This window comes from Stegostoma tigrinum, chromosome 39, assembly GCF_030684315.1.
Source record: "Stegostoma tigrinum isolate sSteTig4 chromosome 39, sSteTig4.hap1, whole genome shotgun sequence".
Classification (NCBI taxonomy): Eukaryota; Metazoa; Chordata; class Chondrichthyes; order Orectolobiformes; family Stegostomatidae; genus Stegostoma; species Stegostoma tigrinum.
The window spans coordinates 5020752-5035079 of NC_081392.1; the positions used below are offsets into that span (position 1 = coordinate 5020752).

The 14328-nt window shown below is 39.3% G+C and overlaps 1 protein-coding gene across 5 annotated transcripts in view; it reads right to left on the reverse strand.

The window, feature by feature from the left end:
• Positions 1 to 13263, reverse strand: part of LOC125447673 (ryanodine receptor 1-like) — a 411721-nt gene extending 398458 nt beyond the window's left edge. For all 5 annotated transcript variants that reach the window (XM_059641019.1, XM_059641018.1, XM_059641017.1 and 2 more), the window contains exon 1: positions 13122 to 13263. In XM_059641019.1, the coding sequence (XP_059497002.1) occupies positions 13122 to 13169 (48 nt within the window). In that variant the 5' untranslated portion in view covers positions 13170 to 13263. The remainder of the gene's footprint in view (positions 1 to 13121) is intronic.
• Positions 13264 to 14328: the final 1065 nt, after the last annotated feature.

Here is a 14328-nt window from a genome sequence, read left to right on the forward strand (position 1 = left end):
TGAATTCCAGCAATATGCAGACAAGCTGGAGTTACAAATGAAGCAGATTAATTTGTGGATTTGGGGCTAATTAAGTGACAAAAAAGTTTTTCTGCCTGCCAACAAGGCGATTTGTGTCAATTAGCAGAACAGTTTGGTCATGACCAGACAAGATGAGCAGTAGTCAGACCAGAAGATAGAAACAGCAGTTGCCAAAAAACAAATTCTCTGCAGCAAGCCACTTTAAGCCTGTGAACACTAGATTGTATTTCCTCAGTGAAAGAGCTAACAAATTTGTCAAAGTCAATTTTCCTGTCGCAAAACCATACTGTCAGCACCTGATTTAGAAAGTCAAAATACAATGCTCTGGAACCTCCTTGACAATGAATTCCAGAATTGACCCAATTACAGATGTTAGATTAACTAATGCTTCCTGCATTCTGACTCCCTCCATTCTCAGTGATGTTACATTTGCAGTTTTGTAATCTGCTCGGAACTTTCTACAAACATAGCAATGTTTTAAGTTACAATAAATGCAATCAATATCTCATCTAGAATCTTTCCCAAGTATCAGTCGCAAAGAAACAAAACACTTGTTTATAACAGCATAATTCATAACAAAATGATACAACTAATCTTCATAAACGTCACAGAGCCAATTTGTACATTCCAACGTAAGTCAAACTACAAATTTAATGTAGATGAAAAAAGAATGCAGGTATCTGATGAAAAGCTCTGACACAATTATAATTAACATTTTGTGATTGCAATTATGCGTGTCAACAGGTTCCAAAACTTTATTACAATAATATTATGGTTATTCAACAATCGAAAAATCAAAACGTCTAAATGAAACCAAGCCAGCAGAGTTAGCAAGTCAACAACTTCACTGACAACACAAGCTAAAAATCTTTGCTAAAACCTTAAATTCTGGATCAGTTTTGCCAGTTCTCAGCCAAATGGCTAATTAAAATTGTAACACATCATGGTATTAACTTTTCTCTAATCACAAAAGCTTCTGTATTTGTTCAAATTTTCAAAAGCATTTTGGGTGCTAGTCAGCCATGTGATCACTTTAATTTATTTGAACACAACTCAAAAAGGCTGTATAGACAGGCAGTGTAACAAGTGTCAATTGTCAAATCTACACAAACAACAGAAATATTTCTGACTGAGAAGAGATGCAGCTAATCAGCTGTGAACATTTGTCTCATTAAGTGTCTCTGCAATTTAGATTCTCACTAGAGGATGTCAAGAGTTATAGAGCTGTATAGCACGTAAACAGACCCTTTGGTCCAACTTGTCTGCCAGATATCCTAAATTAATCTTGTCCCATTTGCCAGTATTTGGCCCATATTCCTCTAAGCCCTTCTTAATCATATACCCATTCAGCTGCCTTTTAAATGGTGTAATTTTACCAAACTCCATGTCATTCCATACACGTACCACCTTCTGTGTAAAGTTACACCTTACATCCTTTTTATATCTTACTCTTCTAGTTTTGGGGCTCCTCTACCCTCGAAAAAAGACCTTGGCTATTCACCCTATCCACTCCCCTCATGATTTTATAAACTTCTATAAAGTCACCCGTCAGCCTCTGGCACTCCAGGGAAAATAGGACCAGTCTATTCAGCCTCCTCCCAAAAGCTCAAACCCTTAAAACCCGGGCAACACCCTTGTAAATCTTTTCTGAACCCTTTCAATTTTAACAACATCTTTCTTATAGCAGGGAGACCAGAACTGAAACGTAGTATTCCAAAGTGGTGTAAACAATGCCCTGTACACTTGCACCATGATATCCAGACTCCTATATTCAATCTACTGACTAATAAAGACAAGTGTTTCAAACATCACCCTGTGAAACTTGTACCTCAAGATCCCTTTGTTCAACACCACTCCCCAGGACTCTACCATTAACTGTATAAGTCCTGCCCTGATTTTCCTTACCAAAATGCAACACCTATTATTTTTCTAAATTAAACTTTATCTGCCACTCCTCATCCCATTAGCCCTTCCGATCAAGGTCCCACTGTACTCAGATAATCTTTTTTACTGTCCACTACACCACTAATTTCAGTGTCATCTGCAAACTTACTAGCTATTCCTCCCATGCCATCTTCAATGATATGTGAAAGTGGAAATTCTTAATTAATGTAAAATATATTGTAATATTAAAATACTTTAAGTATATTGGATGCTTTTCCATATTAAAAAGGTGATAAATAGATTAAGTTAATTGTTCTTTGATAGTTTAAGTAAATAAATCTGAAAAAAATTAGAATTACATAGTTAAAAGTGGAACAGATTTTGAACCTATGGTTTGTCTCTCCTCAATTAACTGACTTCTATATATAAAATCGCAGCCAAGCCATTTCTCTTCATATAAAGACACACCTGTTCTCGACCTATTTTCATAGGGAATGGCAGTAGGGGAATGTCCCCAGCCTGTTACCCACACTCCACAGTGGTGCACACAAGCACACAAACTTTGTAGGTACTGACGTGGTGTTTAAATATTAAAAAGCCAAATAAAGTTTTAGACATATCCAAAATAACACAGTTGGGTGGCACAGTGGCTCAGTAGTTAGCACTGCTGCCTCACAGCACCAGGGGCCTGCGTTCGATTCCACCCAATGGGCAACTGTCTGTCTGAAGTTTGCAGGTTCTCCCCGGATCTGCATAAGTTTCCTCCGGGTGCTCCGGTTTCCTCCTACAGTCCAAAGATGTGCAAGCTAGGTGGATATGCCGTGCAATTGCCTGCAGTGTTCAGGGATGTGTTGATTAGGTGGGTTATAGCGGGAAGGGTCTGGGTGGGATGTTCTGAGGGTCAGCATGGACTTGTTGGGCCGAAAGGCCTGTTTCCATGCTGTAGGGATTCTATGATCTATGATATTTCCAATTGCTCACAAGCCTTGGTAATGGAGATTGTAGTCTCATTAGTTGGAGTAAGTTCATTTTCTTTAAAAAAAAGAGAAAGGTTATTGAACTAAATAATTAGCTCCGAACCTGGCCTGTGCTGTTCAGTAAAAGCCTATAAATAGAGGGGAAAGAGAATAACTGCCACAGTTTTAGCTCAGTTTGCACTCTGAGTACAATACTATTTTAAAAACGCTACGAATCTCATTAATTCAGGTTATTCAGAATGCTTAAGAAGGGTCACTGGACTGGAAATGTTAACTCTGATTTCTTTCCTCAGGTGCTACCAGACCTGCTGAGTTTTTCCAGCAATTTCTGATTTTGTTTTAGACCTCATGCATCTGCAGTTCTGTGTTTTATTTTCTCATTGGAAGTGAATTCAGAACAATGAGGCTGTATTGAGCTGCTCCCAATTCTTCTGCTTTGCATGAGGTCCAGCAAGGACTTGATTGTTTAAACTTGGGAATCCACTGTCTTGTTTAAGAAAATTGGCTCCATATTAATCCAAAAGCATGCTAACTTAAGAAATCTTTTGAATTATCTAAAGTTTTGAGTATTATCATTCATAATGAAGCACCCTCAACAAAACTTCTCAGTTTAACCAATGATTTGACTACAAAAAAGACAAATCTTATACAATAAGAAAAAGAGAAAATAAAACGGACAGGCTTGTTTCATCAAATCATAGAATCCCTACAGTTTGGAGCAGACCGTTTGGCTCATCCAGTACACACCGACCCTCCGAAGAGCATCTCATCCAGATCTAACCCCCATACCCTAACCTGTATTTCCCATGGCTAATCCATCTAATTTATACATCCCTGTACACTGTTGGCCAAGTTAAATTACCCATACATCTAACCTGCACATTTTTGGACTTTATAAGCCTACTTTCTAAGTCTAAGTCTATCAGAAAATCAGAGATCACAATTTCAGAGACCTTAAATGCAAATGAAAAAATTAATGCTGCAAGCTCACTTACAACAAATTCAGAATTTCAATGTTTTAAAATCACAAATGAGTAAGAACAAAGACTCAAAAGTGGTTATCCATATATAATGAAGAGTACACATCATTCACCTCTCCTCATTCTCATTCCGTTTCCTATGCTCTCCATATGTTTGATTACCATCTTAGCAGCGTAACAAGTTCAGCTATTTTATTTAATGTTTCTTTATTCAGTTGATCATACATTTCTCTAATGTTATGAGTTGTTTGAACATATTTCATTGCTATTTTAAATGACAATGTAAAGAAAATGTTTTGGATTAAAATCTATAAACTTTACCAGCACCACAAATGTAAACATTATTGAATAACTTTATTGACGTAGTGAATAAAAATCAGCCTTATTTGAGAAGGGTGTAAGCTGTTACCTACACTGGTTTTGATTTCAAAGCCTATTTCCAGATAGACAATCGCCAATTTAAAAAAGAACCCTGGTTTTCAGAACTGGGACAGTGAGAGGTGGGAATGTTATCAGAGGTTTCCGGTTGTGACATCAGACTTCAGAAAAATCAGCTTGTAGCCTTCAGTTACTAGGAAAATGGAAGTTGTTTGATCACTCGGCTTTGTGTTTTCTCCCAGGTTTCAGCCAGTTGTCAGAACAACACAAACAGGCTATCGAAAATAGTAGGTGATTGAGACAGAAGACAGAGAAAGAAGAAAGTGGTGGCACAGCTATAAAACACCAAAAAAGCCCAGACTTCTGTAAACCTTGTGTACAGGTACATCCACAGTATTATTAGGGAGCAATAATGTTGACATTAGTACTGAAGGATTGGCAATAAGTTGCATTTCAGAAAACTTGGAGGGGAACCTGCAGGCAATGGTGCTCCCATGTGTCTACATTCTGTGGCCTCCTAGATGGTAGGGGTCACAGGTTTGTCAAAGGTTGTTGGTTAAGTTACATATGATATATACTCCTGCCACTGTGCATCACGACATAGGGAGTGAATGCTGACGGTGCCAATCAAGCAGACCTCTTCATCCTGGATGTTGTCAAGTTTCTTGAGCTTTCTTGGAGCTGCACTCTGCTGAGGACAGGCAACTGTGATGCTGGGGCAGCAGATATAGAGCATTCACTCAACACTTTTGGCTGAAGACGGATGCAAATGCTTCAACCTTGCTGCTCAGGGATCAAGAAATGCGTGCCTTTCAATGTAAATTGTAATGTTGAGCTTCAGGTGTGGTAAAAGGTGCTTTCCGATGGGATTGTTGTCCAATTCCTGCATGTTCAATGGAACTGAAACTTAAGCTGGGTACGGCCATGTTTTGAGGGAATGTCCTATTCAGATTAATACCACTTAGGTGGGAGGGGCTACTTAAGGAAATCAGAGATATTATCTCCATTGTAACAGTTATTTAAAGGTGTAAATTATCCGCTTTACTGAATACAATTTTCAATTACAAATACAATGTACAATGATTTTTGAAATACACAGTGACCTTTTTTTTGCAGGGTCATTTGGAATATTTGGTTCTTAATGGCTATTGTTCTCCATGGAAATTGTGCATTACAGATATCCCTAATAAGTAACAGACATATAACCACTTTCCAAAGTATTAGATTTAAAAAGGTACTGAGGTTTATTTTTGAAAAATTCCTAGTGATTACCATTTACCAGAAACTGAACTGGATCAATCTATAACAACAGTGGCAAGAAGAGCAGGGGACAGATTGGGAATTCCGTGCAGAGTAGCTCATCGTCCAATGCCCCAAAACCTACCCACAATCTACAAAGTACATGTCAGTAATGTGGTAGATTACTCTCCAATTGCCTGGATACATGTAGTTGCAACAACACTCAAGAAGCTTGACACTTTTCAGATCAAGACAGCCCACAACCCATCCATTACCTTCAACATTCATTCTCCCTGTCACCAATTCTTAGTAAGCGGCAGTAGCTACCATCTGCAAGATGCAATGCAGAAACTCATCATGACCCAGAACAATCACTGTTCTTTCACACTGCTGTGCCAAAATCCTGGATAAATACTACTCCCAGCCTTGGGTGACAGTGCAAACTCCAGACAGACAGACATTCACCCTGTGTCTGCATGGGTTTCCTCTGGTTTCCTCCCACAGTCCAAAAATATGCAGGTTAAGTGGAGCGGCCATGCTAATTTGCCCATTGTGACCAGGGATGTGTAGGTTAGGTGGATTAACCAAAGGAAATTCAGGGTTATGGGCATAGGGTATGGACTGATGGGATGTGCTGGGCATAGGGTATGGACTGATGGGATGTGCTGAGCATTGGTGCAGATTTGATTGGCAGAATGGCCTGCTTCCATACTGTAAGGATTCTATGATTCCTTAACAGCACTATGGGTGTCCCTACGCAAAGAAAAAGGTTCCTACTTGTTATAGAAGGCAGTTCATCACCACCAACACCACCACCCTTTCAAAAACAAGGTAGTAAATGCTGGCCTACCCAGTGATGGCCAAACACAGTGAACAAAATAGTCAATTTTAAAAATTAAGTAACGAGCATAGATGTTTGCTTTTGGTACTATCAGCAGCAATCTGTGTTCAAAATTGCAGTAATTGGGCTTCTTTAATTTTCTGCTCAAACCTCATCTGCATACCATGAAAAACAAAATCTCCACAAACCAATGCAAACACGCAATATTTTAGAATCCTTTTTCCTTCATACAAGTTTAACTCTTTTGACAACCTATTTTTACGCAACTGAACATTACCTTAAGAAACAATGCAGATCTGCCTAACAGTTAGTGGTGTGCAGTAGTCAGTTACTTAATAGCTTTAAGACATACCTGTTACTTATACTTCATTTTAAAAGCCTCCTCAAAACTCTACAAACAGGTACAATTGCCAGTAGTTTACAATGGGGATTAATTTGATGAGAATGTAGCCACTTGTGTGTGTAGGGCTAGGTTTGAACACAATATTTTTTAAACACATGCAATGAGTACTGAATCTCAATTTCTAGTGCATTACACAACAACATAAGGACTTGGAGCAGAAGTGCAGCATGTAGCCCCTTAAGCCCTGCTCTAGAATTCAGTATGATTGTGGCTTGGCTTTGGGCATCAATTTCACTTTCCCACCCATTCCCAATATCCCGCAATTTTCTGAAAAAGACAAAAATATCTCTTAGAACCTTAAATATTCAACAGTGGAACATTCTCAACACTCTGAGTAAGAGAATTCCAACAATTCAGAATCTTTTGAGTGGAGAAGCATCTCATCATCTCAGTCCTAAATAAGTGGCCATTTATTGTGAGTCTGTGACTGTGCCCCTAGATTCTCCAGCTGAAGGGAAATGACCTCACAATGTCCACCCTACCAAACCCTTTCTAAATCTTGAATGCTTCATTGAAAATATCTCTCATTCCTCTATAATTTGCATAATACAGGTGGATACTTGAGAGAATAACTCATTCAGAGATAGTAAGAACTGCCGATACTGAAATCAGAGATAACATAGTGTGGAGCTGGAGGAATACAGCAGGCCAGGCAGCATCAGAGGAGCAGGAAAGTTTCAGGTCAGGACCCTTCTTCAGAAATGGGGGTAGGGAGCTCTCAAGTAAATAGAGAGAGGAGAGGTGGTATGGTGATAGGTGAGTGCAGATTGGCAGTGGTGGAGTCTGGTAAGTGAGATGGGAAGAGTGGAGGTGTGTGCAGGTGGACATCTGTCCGATATGGAAGGTTTTTTGGGTTCCTAGGATGGAGTGGTGGTGATGATGGGGTGCGCAGGGAAAGGTGGCGGAGCTAGTGGAGACTGAAGTGGACGAGGAAGTCGTAGAGAGAGCATTCCCTATGGAAGGCTAATAGGGGTGGGGAGGGAAATATATCCTTGGATGTAGGGTCAGATTGCAGGTGGTAGAAGTGGCGTAGAATGATATGTTGAATCCGGGAGTTAGCGGGGTAATACGTGATGACAAACGGGATTCAATCTTTGTTTTTGTTGTGGGGAAGGGGTGTGAGGGCAGAGGTACAGGAGATGCAAGAGAGGCTCCTTCCACCTCACTGACCAATCCTACCACTGCCTACCTGTACTCACCTATCACCATACCACCTACCTTCTCCAGCCCCAACCCTCCTCTCACTATTTATTTCAGAGAACCCTTCCGCCTCCCCCATTTCTGAAGAAGGGTGCCAAACTGAAACGTCGGCTTTCCTGCACCTCTGATGTTGCCTGGCCTGCTGTGTACCTCCAACTCCACACTTTGCTGTACTTAATGGTATACCGACTTGACTTCTACTGCCTAGATAAAAAGCATAAAGTACCAGAATCTTATTCTCAATATGGTTTGGGGTTAAAAACACTTCTTGCCTTACAGAATGATGCTATCATTATGAATTAATAGAATTCACTACTAAGACTGATCAGAATACAGCTTAGCTAATATTGAACTGAGAATTTCCAGGAGTCGGAAAGGTTAATCTTCAGTCAATTGTTGTGTTTAATAGGATAAATGCAATTGAATAGAATTGTTTGCAGGTTTTCTTCACCAGGGCAGTAAAGATCCAAAAGCTGAATAGGTGGTGGAGGCAATGGCATTGCAGTAATAAAAGGAGGCTTGAAGAACACAGCAAGTCATGCAGTATCTGGAGGAAAGGTGAAGTCTTTCCTCCAGATACTGCATGATTTGCTGTGTTCTTCCGGCCTCTTGTCTGTCTACCTTGGATTCCAGCATCTGCAGTTTGTTTTTTAAGTCTCTGAGCGTAACAGTAATAAACTGGGTTAGTAATCTGAAAAACCAGAAACACTTCTCAGGACATGGGTTATGCTAAAATTAACTCCAAATGCAGAGTTGCAGCGTTGTCCTTACTTCTGAGCCAACAGGCCTAGGGTCAAGTCCCACCTGTTCCAGAGATGTGTAATAACATCTCTGACCAGGTTGATTAGGAAATAAAAAACCCGAAGTGGAATCATATCTAGAATGTTTGAATAATCAAGTTGAAGAATGCCATGTTTTATAAATTTCTCACAAATCTACTTTTGGTTAATAAAACTATATTTATTTATTTAAGAAAAAGAACACAATAAATTTCAATTCTCTCCAGCAAGATATCTTTGATAAGAATATAGAGTTAGTAATAATTGTTGAAAAGCAAAAACAGGAAGGTGAAGCTTCCCATCCTGCACTCAAAACAGAATCAGAAGAATATCAAATCTCAAATGGAACAATAACTTATACAGCATATGAAGAGGGTGTTGATTGGTTGGCAACCCTTTCTCGTGCAGTATAAAATGTTCCCTTTGGTATTTGGTAGTTCTGTGATTCAGTCGTGATGAATTTAAATGAAAAGCTTCGACTTCATGTCTTTGAATTTTTGCAATACCCAAGTACTGCACTACCAAGTGATGATCAGTAGTAAGCAGTATTCCCACTTAGAACAGACATAGATCCAGGGATCTAAATCATGTTTTGTTGGCTTAATTACAAATATTAGTGGCACAACAAGATAACTGAAGGATAGACTTCAATTTTTAACTGTGTATCATAACTTCAGGTTGGCTGTCAATCGTTTGGCCAATGAAGTATTTCAGAATTTTATCTTACATTGTGAACTGATGAACGGATAAACTATTTTAGCTTCAACTTCGACACAACACCACAAAGTTTTACAATGACCTGAAAAAGCAAATGAATCTATAATTTAACATATGAGCTGATGTACAGCACTTGAGTCTAGATGATGCTGATCCATGGTCAGAGATTTCGCACATAAATGTTTTCATCATTCTGTAATCTGTTTTGCTTATGCTGCAAGATGATAAAATGCCTACTAAGTAGTCCAATTCCATTTTGCTCTTCTTAAAACTTAACGGTAAAAAAATCAGTCAAGATTGCTTGGTTTACCTGAAATTTGAATTTTTCACTCATGTTTACACTCAGAGTAAGTCAGAGAGTCATGCAGCACAGAAACAGATATTCAGACCAACTCGTCCATGCCAATCAGGTAACCCATCTGACCTAGTCCCATTACTCATTTGGCCCACATCCCTTATGCCCTTCACATTGATATAACATTTAGAATGCATCTGGATAGGTATAACTGAACCCACCTCCACCACCCTCTCTGGCACCTCGTTCCATACACATGACCCTAAGACTTAAAAGGGATCGAAGTGGTAACTTTTTCATGCAAAGTCTCTCTGTTCTCACCTTCAACCTATGTCCTCCATTTGTGGACTCCCCCACCCTAGGAACCAGGCCTTGCTTATCACACTATCCTTATCCCTCATGATTTTATAAACCCCTATAAAAAGGTCACCCTTCAATCTCTGACATGACCTCACCAATATCCTTTACAGCACAACATGATATCCCAGCTCCTATACTCAATATTATGATTGACCAGGTCCTGGGGATTTAGTTACCTTTGTGTTTTAAGACTTTCTGAAAACTATTAATAAAAATTATGTTCTATACCAGGAATATTTATGTTGGTGAGGCCAAGAACATGTTCCAATTCTATAACAAGTGAACATATAAAAATGATTGAGATTGCATCTTTTATCTCTTCAGGATAACAAAAACAAAACAAATTGCAGCCAATTAAATATGCTTAAAGTGTAGTACAGTGTCACACAGGTCAATTTACAGTAAGAAACAGCAATAGAATCAATAATCTGCTAATCTATTTTGTGGCTTCAGTTGTGGGACAATTCTTCAATATAAAAGCAAATAACATGGGGTATATTTATACAGATCTGAATGGATTGAAGTTTTAACATCTTATTCATGAAGTGAAACATCAAACTATGCAGTCTTCCCCCAAGACTAGTGTCTAGATCATGCATTTGAATTCTGGAGCAAAGCTTTAAAAGCACCGAGAATGGTTGTACAAAGCAAGCTGACAGTAAATATTGATAAGTACTGTCAATACTGTCTCTTGGAAGCTTTGAAATCAAAAGTTAAATTTAGTACTTAAAAGTTTTCAAAACAAGTTAAAGTCAAGATGTGCGTTTCAAAATATATTGTTATGTTCTGTTTATTAAAAAGCTCACATTCCCTATGTCATTTAGTGATTGTGATTCAATGTGATCTCATTACAGAATGAGCAAGTCAAAAATATTCACCTTGTTTTTTTTTTAAAGAAGTGTTTGCCATTTTCACTCTAAAGAACCCTGTTTCTCCATTGAACAAGAGTCTCGGACCAGAAGACATAATCTCAGGGTATAGGGTCACCCAGTTAAGACAGAGATGAAGAGAAGTTTCTTCTCTCACAGCGTACAGGGCTATAGAAACCGGTTTGTTAAGTAAGGGAATCAAGGGTTATGGGCACAAGGCAAGAAAATGTAGTTGAGGGCCATCAGATCAGCCATAATCTGTGAGCGGCACAGCAGACTCAATGCGCTGAAGTGTTTTTCTGTTCATATATCTTATGGTCTAACCTTCTGCCAAAGAAGAACACATCAAGCACCATTAACTATAAATTTAATCTACTTCTAAACCAAAAAGTTGTGATACAATTTTGATTATTAAAAATTATGGGCAATATCAATCCAAGAAATAAAAATTAAAAGTTCCTTGGGCCTTTGTTTTGTATTCTACACAATTATTGTACTTGGGTAAACTGTAATTGTTGATTTGTTTAATAGTTAATTCAGTTTATCCAGTGAATGATTAAGCTGTATAGACAGAAGTCCCATGCTCAATATCTGATTTGCACCAAATTAACTGATATCAGTGGGAGGAGAAATGCGACAATTGCATCTGAAGTCCTTTTTTGGACTGGAGAAAATGGGCTAGAATTCCTGCTCATAATTGCTGTTCAAGAGCCCCTACTGGGATTACATGTGTGTGAATGTCATTCGAAGAAAGGATCCAGGCCATTTGCAATGCCACCTCTTCCCCGCAGTTTGATACCCTGCCAAAAACTTAGTCACAAAAGAAAAATTCACCTGAGCGAGTTGAGTAGCTGTTCTATGAAACATACCCAACACGGAGGGGGAAAAGGAATAAGGAAAGGAAAAAACGAGAAAATGAACATTTTTTGTTTAAAAAAAGTAAATCCTTCCTAATGGGAGTGGGGTCCTCTAATGCCCTCAGTTTTAATTTCCTCTTTTAAACCTGATGAGAATGTGTGTGTGCAAGTCATAAATCACAGAATAAAAATGACATCAGAATGAGGGCAGCAGCAGCAGCGGCAAGATCTCCCGAGGCAGATTTATTACACCAACTATATATAACCCAGAATGTGCATCCTCAGCATACACTGCATTGCAACTTGAAACAGTTAATACAAAAATATTTGTACTCTACACAGTCTGTAGATTATGAATTTGATCGTGACATATAAAGAAAACAAATCTATGAGAAATAATTTCAAGTCTTAAAAATGTGTAGATTCTGAGATTACAAAGTTTCTGTTAACATTTTACATTAACACTGATGTAATGTTTAAAAACTTCTCTTTACAACAAAGAACAAGCTTATCGCATTTTCAGGAATTATCTGCATTAGGCACAGAGGAGGTCCCAATGATTAATTTCATGACAAATTTCAACCAGCCACAATTATCAACCACCAAGCTGATCACACACTCCAAGTTACTGTTGAGAATAGATTTTAATAAACTACTAAAGGTACTGCTGGTGATTTAAAAATAATTTTGACAGCTTAGTTTTTACATAAACAGTCTTAGAAATACATAATCAAATTGACTGGCATTCACAGTTCACCAAGAGTCAAAATTCACTTTGACACTAAAACAGCACCTGTTGTTATATCAGATGATAAACCTTGATGTATAAATAAATAAATGAAAATACACAAGTTATTGGAATTAAGCCAATAACAAGAAGCCCTACACAGAAGCAGAGGCTGCGTTTAAGTGCTTAAATATTATTCAGTTTCCACTCTTCTGTTTTTGTCTTAGGGGAATAATTAACAGTGTATTGTCATACCACCACAGGCTTTATAACATTCATTTCAACTAGCAATTATATATAGAGAGGTATGAGTCAGTGTTTTTTTCAGGTTCAAAGCATCGTGCAACATTTGAGTCATTGCAAAGTTCAATGATAATTCTGAAGAGTACGGCAAGCAAGCGCAAAGCTTATTCCTTTATTCTATCCATGCAGAATAAAAATTAAGGGATGTTTAAACCTCTCTACCAATGATACCGTTTATTTTGTACCTAGTGGCATTGACAGACAAACCACCTCTGCGTCCGCTGGCACGCCGCCTCAGATGCATTCCGAGCAGACGCAGTGCAAAACGATTACATTGATGGGTGCACTTACTGTTCGAAGGAAAAGGATCTCCTCTTCTCCTTCACCACCCTCAGCCATGGTGCTACTATCTCATCCGACTGCCTGGTTTTACCTTCTTTCTGTCCGCAGTCCGAGCTTAACTACTGCCGACAGACAGCACGCCAGAGCGGCCCGCGCCACGCGCCACCTTGCCACGCCCACCGCCGCATCCTATTCGACGGAGCGCGCGCGCTCGTGGGAAGTGATCGATGGCGGATTGGCGGAGGACACGAATGGGTGTGGCTTGGACCCACGTGGGGCTTACCGTCGGCTAAGATCGAGAGTGGATTGGCGGGCACGGAGGTCCCATATGACCTTGCGATGAGGGTGTCGATGGCGAAAGGAGTGAGGGCGTGAAGTGCACGCGTGAGCAGGCGGTACCGCGTGCTGACGCGACGGTTGGTAGTTGGTAACGGAGGCGGCGGTTTAAATGCACAGCAACAACATTTATATAGCGCCTACGGGCCCCACGATAAGGTTTCTAAGCATTATGTTGGCGTTCAGGAAAAGTCACAGGCCCCCAAGTAACATCACGGAGAGGCAGGGCAACACGGTACGTCAGATCGATGCAGGCGAATCTGGGTTCACATCCCATCACAGCCGCCGATTGAATTTAAATTTCATGAAAAAAAAATCTGTAACTGAAGGCTGTTGGTACTGTGAAGCTAAAACTCGTTTATGTTAAAACCCGTTTGATTCACTCTAGTGAGGCTCAGCTGCTGTACTTAACCGACCTGGCTTACATGTGACTCCAGACCCGCAGCAATGTGTTTGACTTCTCACCGACCTCTGAAATAGCAACCCACTTCATTGTGGAAAAGCATCACAGGATTAGACCACAGAGCTTCAAAGGCGAGTAGGGATCGACAACAGATGCAGGCCAAGATAGCAATGCCTATATTCCCATGAAAGAATGAAAAAAAACATAGATTTATATAGTGACTCTAAGAAAGATAAAATACACTTCACTGTGTAATATACAACCAAGTATAACACTGAACCCTATAAAGAGATATTTGATCAGTTGACCAGAAGCTTGGTAAAAAGAATTAGGTTTCAAAGAGCACCTGAACAGGGAAAAGTAAGGTAGAGAACCGGAGACAAAAACAGAAATTGCTGGTAGCAGAAAAATTATGGTTAATGTTTCAGTTTGAATGAACCTTCCTCAAAACAGGTTAAAGCAGGCAGCGATCATAAT